General features: G+C 44.9%; 4 protein-coding genes across 4 annotated transcripts; 2 read left to right on the top strand and 2 right to left on the bottom strand.

Annotated features, from left to right (window-relative positions):
• Positions 1-36: 36 nt before the first annotated feature.
• On the bottom strand, positions 37-2,502 carry LOC131880085 (uncharacterized). Its single transcript, XM_059226592.1, has 2 exons — positions 1,825-2,502; positions 37-1,319 (listed from the first exon to the last, which is right to left on the bottom strand). Exon 2 carries the CDS (start codon positions 846-848, stop codon positions 90-92), a length of 759 nt encoding a protein of 252 aa, XP_059082575.1. The 5' UTR covers positions 849-1,319; positions 1,825-2,502; the 3' UTR covers positions 37-89.
• A 1,280-nt stretch (positions 2,503-3,782) lies between these two features.
• On the top strand, positions 3,783-6,212 carry LOC131880083 (vacuolar protein sorting-associated protein 33B-like). Its single transcript, XM_059226590.1, has 2 exons — positions 3,783-5,594; positions 5,699-6,212. Exons 1-2 carry the CDS (start codon positions 4,435-4,437, stop codon positions 6,207-6,209), a joined length of 1,671 nt encoding a protein of 556 aa, XP_059082573.1. The 5' UTR covers positions 3,783-4,434; the 3' UTR covers positions 6,210-6,212.
• Positions 6,213-6,254: 42 nt separating this feature from the next.
• LOC131880084 (mitochondrial genome maintenance exonuclease 1-like) lies at positions 6,255-7,598 on the top strand. Its single transcript, XM_059226591.1, has one exon. The coding sequence runs from the start codon at positions 6,255-6,257 to the stop codon at positions 7,575-7,577; it is 1,323 nt and encodes a 440-aa protein (XP_059082574.1). The 3' UTR covers positions 7,578-7,598.
• Positions 7,569-17,955, bottom strand: LOC131880082 (restin homolog). The gene is made up of 15 exons (XM_059226589.1): positions 17,891-17,955; positions 16,336-16,761; positions 14,756-14,911; positions 14,427-14,681; positions 13,695-13,961; positions 13,182-13,304; positions 12,423-13,048; positions 10,806-12,339; positions 9,749-9,847; positions 9,435-9,677; positions 9,130-9,346; positions 8,830-9,059; positions 8,354-8,713; positions 8,017-8,280; positions 7,569-7,953 (listed from the first exon to the last, which is right to left on the bottom strand). The coding sequence occupies exons 2-15, from the start codon at positions 16,672-16,674 to the stop codon at positions 7,684-7,686; spliced, it is 4,983 nt and encodes a 1,660-aa protein (XP_059082572.1). The 5' UTR covers positions 16,675-16,761; positions 17,891-17,955; the 3' UTR covers positions 7,569-7,683.
• Positions 17,956-18,616: the final 661 nt, after the last annotated feature.

The raw sequence follows: 18,616 nt of genomic DNA, 5'->3' as shown, positions 1-18,616 counted from the left end.
AAGATGATGCCTCATGATTACGATGGACGAGAGCAATTGGTCCTTAAATAATGTCATTTATTTTCGCAATTTTGACATGGAACGCAATATTATTTCAACTCTTCCGGTAAATTGAGCGTGGAAAAATCGAATTCATTTTTGTGCTCGATTTCAATGTTCTTCTTGGCTTCCTGAATGATCAGATGATTTTCGTTGGCAATGATTGTCTTATTATCGTTGATGCACGATTTGACAAATTCAACGAACTTGTTGTAAACTTGAAGGGTTTGAGGTCGTTCGGAGTACGTTCCGTGTCTGGAGGACAAATTTGCTAATAGACGCCATGCTTGATGCCTCACATTCGGATTGGTATTACTTAATGCCAATTGGATGATATTCTGACAGGCCTGGCAGTTATTTAGGGGCATATTGTGGTGTTCCCAAGGCGAGAAGAACATGAGATAGTCGATTCCTTTGGGATTGCTGGATATATTCAGCAAAAGAATGGTCACGAAGCGTTGTTCTTCCGGGCAGAGTTGATCAAATTGATGGCAGTACTTGAGGATCACATGCGAACGATCGTTCATGAGCAAGGTGAAGAAGTTAGATCTCATGGCACAAATGCACAGGAGACGGACAAATTTGATACGAAGTCCTTCGGAGCCTTCCATATCAAGGATTCGGTCCATGAGATCCAGGATGCTCTGGTCCAGGCACCAATCCGAATCCGCCGAATAGATGTAGGACCTCAATTGAGCGATTTCCGATTGGAATTGGTCCATTATTGCTTGATCCATCTGACACTCCTTCTTGAACAAGCGAAAGCTATCCGAAGCCACCATATGATCAGCGTAAGAATAAAGCTTCATTTTTCACTCAAATGAACTGAGGTACCGTTGATGACTAGAAGAAGTAACTGATCAAACTCTGTCCTCAGGGAAGACCAACTCGCAAAGAAGCAAGGAATGTGGCTGATGGTGGTTTTGGTTCCTGCTCCTCCTGCTCCTCCTCCTCCTTCCTTGATATGTGTTGCCTGAATGTGAGTGTGTATGCCTGAGAGAATGCCTATTGCATTGAGGCATGCGAGCCAAGCAGAGAGGCATGGATCGAGGACGGGGATGTTGGTCGTTGCTTTAAGTTCTATGCTTTTGGAATCAGGGTGGCCTGAGTTGCTCTTTGAAAAAGAGCTCAGCCGTTGGCGGATTTCAAGAAAAACACGGGATGTTCATAATTCAATTTATTCCTAAGACAGCTCAGTCATAATGATATCATATTATAGGCTATAGTTGAGGGGGTAAGTCCTCTTTGACATTCAGACATCAATCCAAAATACTTGGATTCTGAAAGAGAAGAGAAGGATTGTGAAATAATTGAACGGCAATCGTGATATTTTCAGTGACATATTGGATCGCCCATGGGTTATGGGCAATCCCTAGTTCGTCTATTGAATCACAAGGCCCTGAAGGCTCTAAAGTGCAAGATATGTCTCTAAAGCATTATCGCCGGCAATTGACCGCACGTAATGCACCGGTGCAATTAAGGAAAACGGTTACGTTAATGGTTTCTTTTCACGGCCTTGATGATGCGAGTTCACCGCCCGGGGGTTCTTGAACTAGTCAATTTTGGAAGCGGTGCTTGCGAAATGTCGATTGCACAATTGTTTTTGCGTAGCAAGACGCTGGTAGTGATGATGATGCATCATGATTCATGAAGACTGCTGCAGATGCACATGACGATTTCGACACGGGCTCAGAGGCGAAGGAAACTACTCTCGCCTTGCAGAGACACGGGCAAATGTCACATGTCTTAATGAGCGAAGTAGAGAAGCGCTTGTTGGTCACTTACGTTTAATTAAGTTAGCTAGTAGAGTCCGGTTGGGTCGAGTTCCATCTTGGTGGATTTTTTTGGCAGGGATTACTGAAGAGGACTCGAAATGTCAACCAACCCAGAGATCTCTCAGAATGGAAATGAAGCACTTTTCAGGTCGTCGCTCCTTCTCGTTTTAGAGTTTTGTTCGTGTGTGTGAGTGAGTGTGAGTGAGTGTGTGAGGGAGTGGATAGATGGATGTAGAATGTAGCAATGTGTGGCGAGTGTCTCTCGTGTCTCTCGTACCTCTCGTGCCTTAGCTCGCCGTCTTATTCGCCTTACTCTTCTTCTCCGAGTTCTTCTACCCCTGATTCGGTAAAGTGATCAGAAAATTAGGCCACCACTTCTCCTGCTCGTACTTCGACTTGTTCTGCTTCGTCTTCGTCTTGTCCAAACCCCAGTAGGACCACTTCCACGACCATTTTCTTCTCCTCAAACACTCGGTATCTATCCCGTGTGTAGCACTACTATTGCTACTGCTACTACTACTACACTAGCAATAGTGACTTGGGAACGGATCGCAGGTCGACGACCAGATGGGGTGTGAGTGTGTGAAATACAGGGGAGAAAGTTGGAAAGGAGCCCGACTTGTCTTACTCCACTGGCATCACCACCATCCAGGCTCATACATCCATTGGACCTACACAGAGTAAGCACACGCCTACCAATGCCGCACACCGGGCCTTAACTTGGACTCGAAGCATTGCTCAGGTACCACAAGTATCCTGAAAAGAGATGTGAATGAACTGTGGAATCATCCGCAGTATCTGACCTGGAAGTAGTAAAAGGAATAGACCAAGCAAGCACTTGGGGCTGAACCCCCTTTGCACAGGTGGATGACAATGATGATGAAGATGAGGATGCCATGATGCCATGAGGTATCCTACTACCTTGTTGGAAGAACATCAGATCCCCAGAGGATTTCCCACATGACGAACCAACGAAAGGACCAACTCACGACAAGGAAAACATATCAGGAGGATATTTCGGACGGGGGTCCGTCCCCCAGGTTTTCATTTCAGTTATAAGTTCAATTTATAGCAGTCGACAGATAGGGAATAAAGCCTGGTGCGAGTGTGGATCACAAGAACCAGAGAAACGCAAAGAGAAGAGAGAATGGTCATGCATTGCTTTGAGCTTCAGAGAGAGAAAAGGGATTGTGATGATGATGGTGGCGAGAATCATCACTCCCATTCCCCAACCACTGCCACTCCATTTCTCCCACATGCGCCTAGGCCTAAACGGATACGGGGTTAATGCCTGCTTTACGTACAAGAATGGGTGAGAGAGACGCGCTCGTTGGCAGGGAAGATTCATAATAGCCTCCTCCTTCTCCTCCTGCTCCTCTCGCCAAACGAACTCTTGAAGTACGATGCCTGGTTCTTGACCTAAAGTTTCACCATGATCAGGCAGTTTGGAGAAAGAGCGAAAACAGAAACCAGCCAGGTCATTGAACATCCAAGTCTCAACTCGGTGGAAAGTTTCACTTTCCACTGGGTGGACAAGGAGACCTACCTATCTGAGAAAACTCGAGGCAAGTCATCCAAGGCAATCAATAGTTGAAAACTGTTTCAATCCACTAGTTTCTCTAGCACCAATCTCAGTCTGAATAATACCTATCAATATCATGCTTATTCAAGCGCGAACGTTTTGCTTTGGCATATGACATATCCAACCAACTGCTTTGAATGCAAGATTGGTTTTTTAACCCATCCAAACGTGGTGAGTGCACTAGCACGTCTGTTTTGATTATGACAGATCCCGACCGAGGATAGGAATTGGAACTCTCGACAAATTGCTCTTGCGACATTACCCAGGCACCAACCTGAGGCCTCTGAGTCAAAGCATGAGGATAATAAAGCAGAATTTGCTGGAATGTCCTGCCACGCACAAAAACAAAGTATTTCGTTAGGATGGCATGTGGTCTTCCTAATTCAGGAAAGGAGCTCGATCGTACAGTACCTTCGTCTGCAGATCTGGTAATGACTTCTTGGAACCTAAGGAGAGATACGAAGGCATAATTTAAAGACCTGATGAAACCTGGATGTTAATGGGGAAAAAGATAATTGCAATGTGGTTGCTGTCATTGTAAGTATGAGACCCGAGAAATTATGCTGTGTTGTTTTGAAGTTTGTTAGAATCTTGTCAAGGAAAACGATCTTGTTTCCGTTCTATAAGATAAACCTGGAATGATTTGATGATCTTCATCGAAATCGGAAAGTTTTCCCCTGTTAACTTCAAGCAAAATGGTGTTTAAATCCTCGGAGATAAATCACAAATCTGTCTTGTCCCGGTCTTCTATAATGCACACATTCTAGATTTCACACGTGCATTTCGAACAGGCTGTTGGATTAGAAAACTATCGAGATCTATCTGATACATCAGGTTGTAATCTAGTTCATCACATGAATGAAATTAAGCCCTAAAAACGCTCAACAAATAATGTAGCGAAGCCTAAGCCTAACTTCTATGATATTTCCGTTGGGGTCACCCTGTGTTTTCATCATTCATGTCAACATTAAAAATCATCTTGAGAAGATAAAACGGCACCCACACTTGAACTTGAACTAACACCTTAGAAAACTTTCAATGACCATGGGCTTAAACACCCAAAACTTGCTCCATCTCTCAGCCGAGAACTTCTCCGCTCTCCTGAAATCCATCAGTGGCGAGAAGATCCTCATTTTAGATTCGGGGATCCTCAAACCTTTGGACAAAATTATGGGCATGTCTTTACTCCGGGAAGCGGGTGTGAAGACCATTCATAGATTAGAAAATGTCGTCCCAGCCAGTTTCTTGAACTCAGCCCTTCAGTATGTCTTTGTTTTGTTCCCAACCATTGAGAGTTCTTCCCAAGTATCGGGGATTTTGGCCGCAAATGGACTGGGGAATGCCAACACCAGCCTTATATACGTGCCCAAACTCACCCGAAAAGTGTCTTTGTTCCTTGAAGAGCATTGTGTTTTGGACCTAGTGCGACTGTACGAATTCCATTGGGAGTTCTTTCCCCTGGATTCCAATGTGTGGTCCATGTTGTTGCCGCAATGTGCCTTCTATGAGCCAGGCGTGCAAAGTGATGTGTCTAATTATCTAATGTTGAAATGCCTTCATAGTGTGCAAGTTCTGTTTGGCAAATTCCGCAAGATGTCGGCGTTCGGAGCTCAATCAAGTGCCTTGGTTCAATACTTGGCCTCCAAAACCATGGAAGAGAGTCTTTCTGAGCCCCCTTCCGACCAAGATGGGGCCTTGGATCATTTAGTTGTCATGGATCGGTCCCTGGATTTGCTCCCAGTCCTCCTGACCCCTTTAACCTACGAAGCCTTACTTCATCAAGTGTTTGACGTCTCTTGTGGTCAGATTGAACTTGAGCGGCCAAAAGCGGGTCTGAAAAATACTGAAAGAACTGTGATAGCACTGTCAAATCGTGACAAAACATTTGCCTCGATCCGGTATAAACCTTTCACGTCCATTTTTTCATTCCTGAGCTCGAACGCCCGGCGGTTGAAAGAGGTTCAGTCGTCTGCTGCCAATATGAATGTCAAGGAGATGAAAGACTTTGTTCAATTCCAGTTAAAGGATTTACAACAACAGTATCAGTCCGTTTCCATGCATATCAGTGCCAGTGAAATTATTCAAAAATCCCTGGGACATATGAGTGAGCGATCCATTCACATCGAAAACGGGATTGTCCAAAAAGAGAGCAACATTTATGCCAAAACCTTTGCCTTTCTCCAAGAAGCCATTGCCAGGTAACTACTTCTGGGTTCTGACATTTGATTACAAGCCAAGTTTGGTCCAGTTCATATTTCAGCCTCCTAAACACTTCCAAAAATTGTCGATTTTGTTCCTTTAGGGAGTTCCCATTACCTCGAGTGAAGTACATCATCAGCTTACTCCACGTTTGCATCGGCGGCCTCCAGTCACAAGATATTTCGTTTTTAAAGCGGAAAATCTTGGAGGGATATGGATACGACAAAGCGGATGGAGTGCACAAGTTCTTTCTCTATTTGGAATCGGTTCAGGTCAATTGCGTCTCCAAACATTGCATAGATTCGCAAATTACTCCCAAAAGTCAAATTCCTGAAGGGAACCATCCTAGTTTTGTGTTCGGGGGCCTTTATCAGCCCCTGATTTGCAGTCTAGTGAATCGAGTACTGAATGGGGGTGTGGATCACACTAAAGATCCCCTTCCCAAGTCTGTGCCCACCACAGTCCATACTCGGCAATCCAGCCCGGTGGCCAGGCCGAACATTCTCGTTCTATTCTTGGGTGGGTTCACCTATGCCGAAATTGCCGCTTTAAATGCCATTGAAAGAAACACGGGTGCCAAAATTATTGTGGCGAGTGACATCGATATTCAATAAATAGATGTGTTTTGGGCATAATTTAAAACTTTTCATATAGATTTGATGCATGTAAAACAGATTCTATTCCGAATCTATAAAAAACGAACCACTATTCCGAATCGAGGTTTCGTGTTTGTGAAGAGCACATGCCACCACATGAAAATCAAAACAAAAACATTGAGTTTGGAAAATGAGTTGATTCTCGACCCGAGTTTGAAAATAACGATGTTGGGATTAATCACCTTCAGACCGCTTTACTTCCGGAGGATGCGACCTAGTGGACCCTCGGTGCGGTCGTTGGCGGACGCATCATGCGATGAACCGTGGAAATGGAAGTCGAATTACTTTAAGAATCATTGGAATCGAGAAGAATTTGGGAACATCCAGAAGAAGGCTAACAAAGCTGCCAGAAAAAGTGAGACAACGACCAAGAGCCACGACTTTTGGATTGAACGGATGGCTAATAAAGATACTCCCAATGACCTGATGCTGCCCCAGATTCAAGCCCGAGCTCCCAAAGAAGATAATTTATTCAACGCTCTGGCCACCGCATCTTTTGAGCTAAACCACTCTGATGTCACGGAGTCAAACCCCCCAGATATCATGGCCGAGCCCGTTGCCAGTCCAATAAAAATCTCTCCTTCGCTTGCTTCTGAATCTCCGTCATGGATCAATCCGGAGAAGCCAGTGATCTCCCTCCCTCTATCGACGGAATTGAAGCCGACCTTGATCAACTACAGACGCAATCAACTCAGATCATCTCTGCCTAGCGTCTCCAAAATATTAAAGGCCACCATGCCCGTGGATAGAGCCGTGGCTCTGGCCCAATGGGAGGAGCGGATGATTGCTCAAATGGGACAAGCTGGGTTTGAAGCATATCAAAAGACTATGTTGGCACGAGGTCACCGCCTCCATAGTTACATTGAACACTACCTGCTTGAAGGAACGAAGGCTATGGACTCCGAGGACGACGTGTCCTTGAAGCATACTCAGAGCATTGGCCCGCTTTTGAATCATTTCTCTCACCCGCATTCCTTGGAGAGTCAAGTGGTGCATCCCACACTAAAGTATCACGGTTACTTGGACTGTGTGGCAGTTTATAAGGAAAAGACCTTGGCTTTGATTGACTGGAAAACTTCCGAGAAGAAGAAAGCCAGTCTGTCCTCAACTTTTGACAATCCTCTTCAAATTGCCGCGTACATTGGAGCTTTGAATCATGACCCGCGGTATCCGTTCCAAATCGATCATGGACTGATCGTTATCGTCCACAATGATGGACATGAGGCCAAGGTGCTTGGAATTTCGAAACAAAAAATGGATATTTATTGGAAGGCGTGGCTCGAGCGTTTGAAGTTGTATGAAGCTATGTCAAAATACGGAAAATAAAGCCAAGTTGTTTTTTTGTGACAGATTTATTTTATGAATACATACAAGTGATTCTGACTAGCTATTGAGTATGTGGTATTATGATTACTTATATATATATTTGCTTTCATTGGGAAACATCCTTTATGGCAACGGGTAAGGGAAGAAGTCTTTCCACATGGGGTTTCATAGGGGGCGGGGGCGGGGTCTTCCTTTTGGCGATGGTTTTCAGTAAATCTGGTTCAAATTTAATGTCAATCCTCTGCGATGCTGAGTCTCCTGGGCCTAAACTTTCGATCCCAATCGTAAACGTCGACTCTAAAGACAAGCCATGCAATAGCGCTTTAGTACGTGAGGCGCTCCTCACTTTTTGGCGGGCTTCCGAATTTACAAAAATCTGAAATCCAAAAACAACAATAGTCTGCATTTTATCTCGTTATGTGAACGCATAATCACTCACCATATAGCCTAGAACGCGGCTGTCCTTGGGCGGATGCCATGCCAATAAAAGGCTATCGGCACCAACGCGTCTCGTGACCCGAACTGTTTCTGGTTTGGTCAAAGGCCCGTTGGAATTCAATTGGGCCTTCTTTTCCTCCCTGCCGACCTTGTCGGATTTGGAATGGTTCAAGTTGTCCTTGATTTTGGCAGACTCAATCATCCAAGGGGCAATTGTCGAATCCAACGAGTTAGATTCCTTATACTCTTGGGCAATGTGTGACAACTAAGAGGTTCATGGACAGTTTTGTGAGTTATTCCGTAAATTCATCCCTATAGAAGTGACGTTTTGTTCGAACCTGTTCACTTTTCCTTTGCTCCTTGCTTACATTGCCGCTCTCAATGAAACGGCAAAGTGATTCCATGGTGAAATCCAGGCCACGCACGTATGAGGGCTTGAAAGTGGCTTCTCGGAGATACCTCACAATGGAGGTGGACCTCAAATCCGTGGCTGTCTTCATTAGATCGGCCAAGGTTCGAATCAGAAAGTCTTTGTTGGCACACTTGTGATCAAGTTGATCATAAGAGGATTGCGTTTCCTTCATACGAGAGTTGATCGAATCGAATCGGACCTTGTGACGCTCATGTTGCTCCGTGATCCGGATGTTAAGTTGACGGAGATGCTCCACTACAGCAGTAAGATCTACGATTTCTTTATTCTGCGTGATGATATAAAAAAAAAAAATCAAGATAAATAACTAATCCAATGCTGAAATTCTTTCTGTACGATGATCCTGTTGCTAATGCATATCGTGCAATGTTGCCAATGTTTTACCTTGGTGTCAAGAAGCATTTCTTGATCTTCCAATTTATTCTGCATTTCCGAACATTCTTGGTTGGCCAAAGTGAGTTCCTCCTCCAATCGGATGCATCTCATCTGAATTTCGTCCGCATTCGTTGGAACCAAAGTCGAAGCTGACGAGTGATAGGTGCAACTGCTAGCGTTGCTCTCCAAACTGGGAAGTCCAAAATCAGGACCATCCAAACCATGTTTCAAGGAGTAGTCTGAAGAAAGAAATCATGGCATTTCCTGAGGTTCAACTGAGGAGATCACGAGTTACAAGGATGGTTTTACCTGAGCCGGTATTGAAGAAAGCCAGCTGCTCTTTGCTCAGCGTGGGTTCGCCGTTGGAAGGCATGAATTGAGTTTGAATGGCTTCTTCACTCTCGCATCGGAAAAGATCAAACGTTGGGTCAGAATGATTTGGCTGGCTGCAAATCACGTAAGAAAGGGCTTGAAGCTGTTCGCTTATGTCGCAAAGCCTCACCAAGACCGAATCGATGGGGTCGCTCTGAAGAGAAGAACATTATTCATGATTTCAAGATCAAATATATGTCCTATTAGAAGGAAGACCGAGAAACTAAGTAATGTGAGCTTACCTTTATGTTTTGAACAACAAATTCGAGATTCCTGCGGATGGAAATTAGGCCACCTTCGTAGTTAAGCATGTGATGAAGTTCATTTTCTTGGGATTGGTTTTCCGTGGTCCATCGAGCCAGTTCCTGACGTAAATTCTCAATTTCCTCGTCTTTCACTCTCAACTTGGCATTGGTATCGATGAGACTCCTCTCTTCTCTCTGCCACAATTGTCGAACTTCAGACTCTCTCACACTCAAGGATGCCTTAAAAGAAATACAGGTTTTATCTAGGTTAGTTGTGGTCCTAGCACTGAACCCTGCGAGTCTCCTCTCACCTTCAAACTGCGGATCTCATCCTGAAGAGTCGAGTTGAGAGCGTCCAAGTCTCTTAATTGTGAAGTCGAGAATGACAATTGATTTCGCAGTTTGGTGAGCTGAAACGAGGATGAGGTCCTGTGAATCTGAGAACACCTCCCCAATGGGAAACGTTGGCATGACTTCAAAAGTAAGTAAGTACGTATCAACATCATCCACTCATGCAATAGGAAGAGCGATTATCTGATTGGAATCACTTTTACTTCATTATTTTTATTTTTATTTTAATCAAATAATTTCTCGATTGAAGAAAATATATATCCAACAAAAATTGGGTGTTAAGCGTGTGATTTTTGCTTGCGCCATTTGCCCTCATGCCCCCGCCATTTCCAACACACAACCTCAGAGCTTGAGGCTGAATGCAACTAGATCTTACCACTGCTATACGGTCGTTAGGAATAGTGGGGAGTGATGACAAGACCTGGATCCAGTTTGGATAGGATCCTAAGTTCGAGTTCTGAAAACGTGGGTGAAAACTCGATCCAAGAAGTGATCTGTGGCAGTGCTAAGGGTTGTTGGGTTGTTCGAGGCGAACACCCAAGAAGACTAGCAGTACAATAAAGTGCAGTGGAAAAGGGTTGACAGAGTAAGGAAGACCAGAAGGGACAAGGAATGCGGTAAATGTGTGGGTTAACCAAGGAGAGGGACTAAGGGCAGTGATGGGAGCATGTGGAAAGAAGTAAGCTATGCGTACGAATAAATGAGTGAGTGAGTGAGGTTTGGAAGGACTGAATAAGTGCCGTGATCAGCATAGGGATAGGGTGGTTCCAGTTGTGCTTGCTTGCTTGCTTGCTTGCTTGCGGTGCTCGGAGGTCATTGTATTTTTACCACCAAGAAATATCTGCCCGTGTGGTCCCTGATACTGCGATAGCGAGTCAAGCGGAAAGAGTTGATACTGCAAGACGAGGAAGAGGTCTCGCCACTGACGCCGGATGTGCCAGTAGCACACCCACTACGGCTTCGCCTCTCTGATTCAGAGCGGATTGTGACCGGAGGTGACGTCGGTGGGATGCTCACCTCGCTTCTGTAGGTGGCCTCGTTGCTCTCCAGAGCCTGAGTCTGGCTGGCGAGTGTCTCCTTCATGTCATTGACTTGATGCGAGAGGCCCTCCACTTGCACGCGATACACGTTCTGTTTTTCCACCTCTTCCTTGAGTTGATCCGAGGTCTCCTTGTGGAGCTGGAGCTCGTGAGAGAGCGAGGTCACTTTGTCTCGCCACGCCTTATCGCGTTCCATTGCGGAACGGTCCAAATCACAGATCTCGGTTTGGAGAGAGCTTTCACGCTCTTCCAGTTCTTGCTCGCGGCAGTTCAGCATACCTTCACTGAGTTGGCGGTCTTGGAAGCGCCTCTCAATCTCTTTTAAGCGAAGGATTTCCTCATTCAGCTCAGCATTGTCTTTCTCGATTTGATAAAGCTTAGCCACAAGGGCCTCTTGATCGTGGAGCTCGTTCTTGAAGGTTGCATTGTTCTTTTGCTCGGCCAAAATCTTGAGGCTGATTTCTCGCTCACTTCGCTCCAAGCGGAAAATGACCTCCTTCAGCTCGATCACAGTGCGTTCAGTGTCCATCAGACGTTCCAAAAGCTGAGCCATTTTTTGTGTTTCGCTACCACCCACGTGGTTTTGAGTGATCTCTCTCAGGTCCTTTTTGTGGAGCTGCTCGTTGGTCTCCATCCTCCGAATCTTTTCCAAAAGACTGACCTTGTCCTCCTCCAGGGCCTGAATGGTTTTCTCGTAGTTATTCTGAACTTTGGCCAATATCGCATCCGCCTCTTGAATGGTCTGACAATAAGCCAATTCCTTCTCTTTCAATGCCGATAGCTCGTCCTGAAGAAGGTCCACAGCGGCCAGATCTTGTGAATAGTGCGAAGTCTCCATGGCCTCGCTCTTCTGGACGCTTTGAGACAGCGTCGTTTCCTGTGATGAGGTTTCTGAGCTCTGGAGTTGGGCTTTAAGGTGCTTGATCTCTTGGATATGGGCCTCATTGGCCTCTCGTGCCGCCTGATTGAGATCGTTAATACGATCCTCCAATTGCAGGATCCTCTCAATTCGGTCTTCATGAGTCCCCTCCAATGACCGAGCAATGGAATCTTTTTCCGCCATCATCGACATTAAAGAATCTTCGAGCCTCGACTTATCTCGCTCCAGATTCCGAATGTAGGCTTCCAGTTCGTCCATCCTTGGATCCTGAGTGGGACCGTTCTCAAGAAGAGACGTTTGGGTCTCTGAATCGTGAATTTCCATGAGGATCGGCAGCGGTGATTTGTTAATCTTTGTGGCGGAGTGGAACCAAGCCACCACGTAACATGCCTTTTCCAGGAGAATGAGCTTTTCCCGAAGCTCAACTTCGACTTCTTCGAGATCAAAGATCCTTTGCTCGTATCTTTGAACCAGGGCTTCCAAATAAGCCACGTCATTTCTTACGTCCAATTCCTTGCTTTGGGATTCGGAGAGGTCATCTCGAACCATTAGTACATTGTTTCGCTCCATCTGGAGTTCTTGGTTCAATTGCTCATTTCGATCATAAGTGAGTCGGTACTGATGCTCCCATCTGGAAAAGAAGATCAAGCCGCATTCATAGCAATCCTATGGTCCTTCTTTGTATTGCTCGATCATCTTAATTTTCAAACTCACCTTTGCGCATTCAGACGGCTGTCGTTTTCGGCCTCTTCCAACTCGCATTTCTCCTCAAGTAGATTCTGATTCTGTTTATGGAGTTCTCTATACTTCTTTTCCCACTCCTTCAACTGATTCCTGAGGCTATATTCCACTTGTTCCAGCCTCGTGATCTTGTCGTCTGATCCAGCGCTAGCGTCCTCCATTGTGGACTTGAGGGTCTTGATTTCGGACTTGAAGCTCTCGATCTCGTCCTCCAAGCTATTCTTTCGGGTGACCAGATCTCGGCATTCTTCCCGGAGATCGTCGAGCTCCTCGCAACTTTCGTAGTCTGAAGCGTGTCTTAAGAGAAGAGGAGATTTCTTGACTGTCGTCGGATTCAAGGATTTTTCCATGGTTTGAGTGGCCGTTTCCGTGAAGTTCGCTCCCATCAAATCCGGAGATGTGGATGTGGAAGCATCAAAAATGCCACTCTCTTCCATAACTCGGGTAGATGAGCTTGAAGAGACTTTTCGGCGTGAGTGGTGATGACCTTCATCATGGTGATCCGTGTCACTGTCACTCAGATCAGAGGAAACGCCAGAAGAGGTCCCATTGCTGGTTTTAGGGTGATCGCTGCCTCCATCTGATATAACGGATGGAACCTGGAACACATTGAGGAATATGGATGTTTGTTAGAAATTTGATCAAATTGCGATGATGTTTTATTGATGAAACGATGTTCGCCCTTTTTAGCATCTAAAATTCAGCTTTACATTTATCCAGTAATCATTCTACCTTTCTGTGGCTTGAAGAGCTGTACTCTGAGCCAATGCTTCCAACGGATTTAGATGTGTGGTTCTCCAAAACAGTGGCGAGGTTTTCCTTGAGTTCAGCGTTTTCCGTGGATAAAGTTTTGGTCTGGAAGGAAAAGAGGCAGAAAAAACGCATCATATCTGTTCATGTCATCTTTAAAGTGAACAATGCACAAAAAACGATTGGTACATAAAAGATGAGAAAAGATGAAAGGTGTTTTCAAGGGTCCTCGTGGCTCATTAGCGCCATTGTATCTCCTACAACGAACATCCTTCACGCTACAACACGAGTGTTTCAACATTGACGACGGTCGCCCAGGCAGATGCATGTGATGCACCTTCTTTTCTCCTTCTGTTACTGTCTAATGATTTATGAAGCATTTGTTTTCTTGACTTCAAGTCTGGCAGGCATTGTCAAGAGTTATATACAACGAGTGTTGGGCTGGATTTGAACTGTCTTCAGTCTACCATCCACACTCGATCATTCATAACGCACCTTGGCATCAAGTTCCTTGAGTGTGTTCTCCAGATGATTGGCTTTCATGATGGCCTGCTCATACATCTGAGACTCTGACTCTCGACCCACCATGGTTGTATTCAGTTTCGATGTTAGGCTCGCGATTTGATTCCGAAGATCAACCTCCAACTTGTTTCGAGCATCCTGAATCTGGGCATTTTTGGTCTCCTTCCTCTCGAGATCTTGCTTGGTGGCATTCAGATCTCGTTGCAAGATGTGACGTTCCTGTGTGAGTTCGTCCACCGCCTGAAGTTATATGGCGAAGAAATAGGGGAAAGGGTCCCTTTTTAGTGCTCGTTCAAAAACCTACGATTTTTTTATGTATTTTCTCAATTGGAAGGGTGTACGGGCAATGGTTAATTTGAGCTTTTCGAGCGATTTGAGGTTTAACACTCGGGCCTACCCATTCACTTTTTTACGTACAAAACAATTACCCAATAGGCTTCGTGACGGTCAGACCACGCGGGGTTTGGTTTGATCACGTAATTTCTTACGGGATATAAACTTTCTCGTGGAATATTCAAAATTAGCCTCTAGCTCAAGGTAACGGAAGAGCACATCTGGTACGTAATTTTATCACTGGTTAATCGCACGTGGGATGGTGATGCGACATGCACACGCATAATAGGTATAAAGGGAAACCGAAGTCATTCTGATGCCACAGATTTTACACGATAACTGTAGGTTGATACCGATAGTTTGTAGACCTACCTGACGAGCTATTTGGAGATCCTTGCGCGATAACTCCATCTCCAAAATCATCTGATCATTTGTAGTCGATCGATTCTCGGATTCGAACTCGACGCGAGTCTTGAGAGTCTCATTCTCCGCTTGAAGGTCGTGAATCTTGCTCAATAAGGTCTCGAAGAGAGCCACGGTCTGAAGTAGCAGGGACTTGTCATTGGCCTTTGGTAGGGATGAGACCAGTCTTTGCAACTGGTTCTTCGTGTCTGCCACCTTCTCGCCCTAAAACATGGGAGCAGTTGCGTTTCACACCCGGCCAACAAGTGCCGCTTGGTTCAATATCGTTTGACAATTACCCGAAAATCTTGGTAGAGTTCGAGAATGTCCTCGTCCGTTGTGGCGGATGAATTACACCCGGAATCGTCCAGGTCTGTTTCATCATTGAGGGTGCCAAGCTGTGGATCGTCATGACCCATTTGGTCATGATTGTTGCTGCTTGAAGGGCTTTTGGTCTGAAAAGAACCCGAACATGCAAAATCTATTAGACTTGCGCGACTTTTTGCGTGTCAACTTCAAAAGCGAGCAAGGAAGAGGAGGGAACTTTTTTACGAGCGTGGGCACGACGACTCGTTTGAACGTTAATTGGGCCGTGCCATGCTTTGCAACGTAGGAAGAAGACGGAAAAAAGTCACCGGGTATTGGATGCATTTATTCTGGCGTGGTTTATGATGAAACAATGGAAATCCGCCAAAAGTGACGGATGAAGTCCCATGTCCAAAGAATAACACTCTCGACGACTATTGTGAATCATTGTGAACTCAACTTTTACGTTTTACGCACAACCACAAGAGAAAAAAAAATGTTCTAAAGAGAGGAGACTCGGCTAATGACTTGAGGGAAATGTACACTCCAATTCATTTGATATTGTATGCATTGGAGATTAGCTCGCTATCCAGACAAAAGATGCATTGCATTCACATGGTCATAAATTGAGAGAAGGTCTCATTTTTCCACGTTCAAAAGGCAATTTGCATTGGTTGTCTGCTTCAACTTTTTCATCATATTGATTAATTGCCGTTAAATGTTTATCCGCTGTCAAGATGCCATAGAGGTCGTGGATCGGCTCATGTTTAAATCCACTCATAAGTTTCACTTTCCGATCGATGCTTGAGAGCCCTAACTAATGATGTTGGTGGACAAAATTTAGTTATCCCATGAAACGAGATCCTGAGCCAAAAATGGTTATTTGCCTCTGAGAACTGGTTGTAAATTATCTTGGATCTCCTTACTTTCGCTAGTTTCACTCTCGGTTGAGGAATTGACCTCCAATCTTGTTTAACTTGATGCTTTGTACAATCTGCAAAGAGCATCAGTTTAAGACCAAAGTGATCTGTCGTGCTCCTTTAAGTTGAGGTTGGAAATGGCATGAACTTTTTGATGAAATGTAACCGGGGGCACGCTTCATACAATTTCAGAAAAAAAAATATGGTTGCCCACAAATTGCCTTGGCTTTTGGCGTTATGTACAGTGCTGCATTTCTCGGAAATCATAATTGTAGGGTCAAATTCGATGAGGAGCAGGTTCGTTTCAATCAGGACTTGAACTATGCGCATGCACAGATAACCAGGTCCTTCTTGGGAATGGAAAGTAATTAAGAGTGAACGGTTCACGCCATGTGATTTCAGTCGAACTGGAGGCCTCGACCTGGCAATTTCTTTGGAACCGGAGGGTCGGTGTGTCTTACGTTCGATTTGGGAATAAACCGGGAGTATATGATTTAATTCAATACCCTTCCAAGAGACTCTGCTCCAAAGCTACCATTAGTTCGAGGAGCGTATTGCACTGCCGGGGCTTATGCGGGCCTTCCATTACCAGCTACCGCTGAAACGATGCACCGCGTGTCGATGGCTCGGAGAGCTTTACCCTTAGGTTTTACCTTATCTTCCTCCAGCTCTAAGACTCGAAATTCCAAGAGCTCAGACTGATCTTTCGAGTCTTGGAGTTTGCCGAGTATCTTAGATTCGTTTTCCTGCAATTCCGCGATCCTCTCGGCCAAGCCCAAATTGAGTTGTTGGAGCTGCTTCTTCTCCTCCACCAAAGTTAGATCCACGTTTTGCCCATTCAAGATGGCCTCGAGATCTTTGATCTTGGCCTCTGTGACCATCAATTCGGTGTGGAGCAAGTTTTGTCGCTCCTCACTGAGGCCTTCGCTCATTCTGGATTGGAGGAGACGATTCAGGTGCTGGAGTTGGGCATTTTCTTGCAGGAGCTTCATGTAAGTGGGATAGTCGCAGACACGTTTATTGGGGTCCGATTCGCCCAACTCAGGAGCATTGGGGAAAGGGGAAATCGCACCAAGGTCCTGGAATGGAATTATCCCTCTTGGTAAACTATTTATCATCCCAGATCTAATCAACATATTGACTTCATTCCTATCGCCTCGTTGGTGCCGTTGGTGTCGTTGTTTCGCAAATTATGAATGATGGTGAAGTAGGTGTGGCTCGAGATTGACAAGGATAGGAGTTAATAGACGTTGCACCATATGCACGATAGATGGTCTGAACAAGGAAGATAAAAAGTCACGGACGCTTGCCAGTGTCCCGTCTAGGTTTGGCGGTAGTGCTCGTTGCTAATGTGCACAAATATGTCACATCATATCTATCTCGACACTTGAAAATGCAACACCAACAGCAGCAACAGCAGCGGGATATCATCACAAATTATGAATGCGAATTCCCAACAAAAAGGGCTGTGCTTGGCGAATAATTGCGTTTAAAAACGGGATTGTGATCTCCACCAGTACTCAAAATCGTGGGTAACGCCTTCATGATTATTCGGGAAGCTTAGGTGCCAAAAAAGATATCTTTTTTCTCAAAGGTCCTGACTTCGGGTCGACATATTCTTTTTTTTCGCCCACAAGGACCTTTCAGTCACAAGAGAATGAGTTGTGCTCAATCTGAAGTGTGTTTAAATACGAATAAGATGACGCATTACCCGCCCGCTCCCTTTGGCCAATAATTTGCAATAACTGAGCCCTGCTCTTGTTCTAGTGCGTTGCATCGAAAATTTGGCAATGTGGATGATTATGAACATCACAGACACCTCAGACCTTCCCTATTGTCTTAATGACTTCTCAACGAGGAACACAGGACTAGATCCGAGCGACATGTTGGAATGCAGATAAGCTAGCTACGGTGACTTTTTGTCTCACCACTATTTGCACTCCCATGTTACCCTTTGAGTTAATTGCCATTTTTTGCACCAATGCATGATTGTCCTTGAAGAATTTTTAGTCTGCCATCTCCACCACCGCCACGGCCCCCACCACCTCCAACAACAACAACAACAACAACAACATCATCCAAGCAAAGCATCCATCCATCTTTCGATCTATCTCTCTAACCATTCAGGCGTGGCGAAGACGACACCAACAGGAATTCTGGATGTGAGCGAGATTAAGAGCTTATGGAAACATGGAATCATTTTCTCACCTTCAGGGAACCCACACTTTTAAAAGTTTGAAGATTGAGCTTCAATTTCTCAAACTTCCAATCACGTTCCTGCCAACAAAAAAAAAGAGATCGTGAGTAATATGATTGAAGCAAAAGGTAGCATGGTGTTAAGAGGAATATGGTGATGATGATGAGGAGGATGCCATCTGCAACGATCAGCTCCTAATTCATGCCATCTAACACATGTGATTTGCTCAATGGACGTCGGTTCTAAATCTTTCAAAGAGAAAGAAGATTTGGCGATTCCAACTTGTTGAACAAAGCATTAATCTTCGATTCGGAATGTGGCCGCTTGTACTGGTGAATAGGTATGTGGAAACTAATGTCACACACATATGACTCCACGGACGGCTCATTCGATTGATAACGAATGATAGCTGAATGAGAGTGAAATGGATTTGAACTAAAAAAAAACTGCATCTCTGCCAACTAGTGTACTGTACAGTATATTCTCGTAGCTCGCAGCAGCAAGCAAGTCACACAGTCAGGCGTCGTGGACTTGAAATAGCGCAGATTATGATCAAGGTATTATGTCCGTGTTTGGAATGTGAAATGCACAGCCAAAGACGACTTGAATGAAATGGATTAGTATCACTCTTTTTCAGCTTTGATCACCATCCTTGGAGGCCTCAAAAGCAGGCTGCCGTCGTTCACGATGACTGCTCGACTATATTGGCACTACATATAAATAGCTCCTCCTACTGC

This window comes from Tigriopus californicus, chromosome 5 (genome assembly GCF_007210705.1).
Source record: "Tigriopus californicus strain San Diego chromosome 5, Tcal_SD_v2.1, whole genome shotgun sequence".
NCBI classification, from domain to species: Eukaryota; Metazoa; Arthropoda; class Copepoda; order Harpacticoida; family Harpacticidae; genus Tigriopus; species Tigriopus californicus.
Note: the sequence above shows the minus strand (reverse complement) of the source record. Positions and strands in the feature narration are given on the sequence as shown.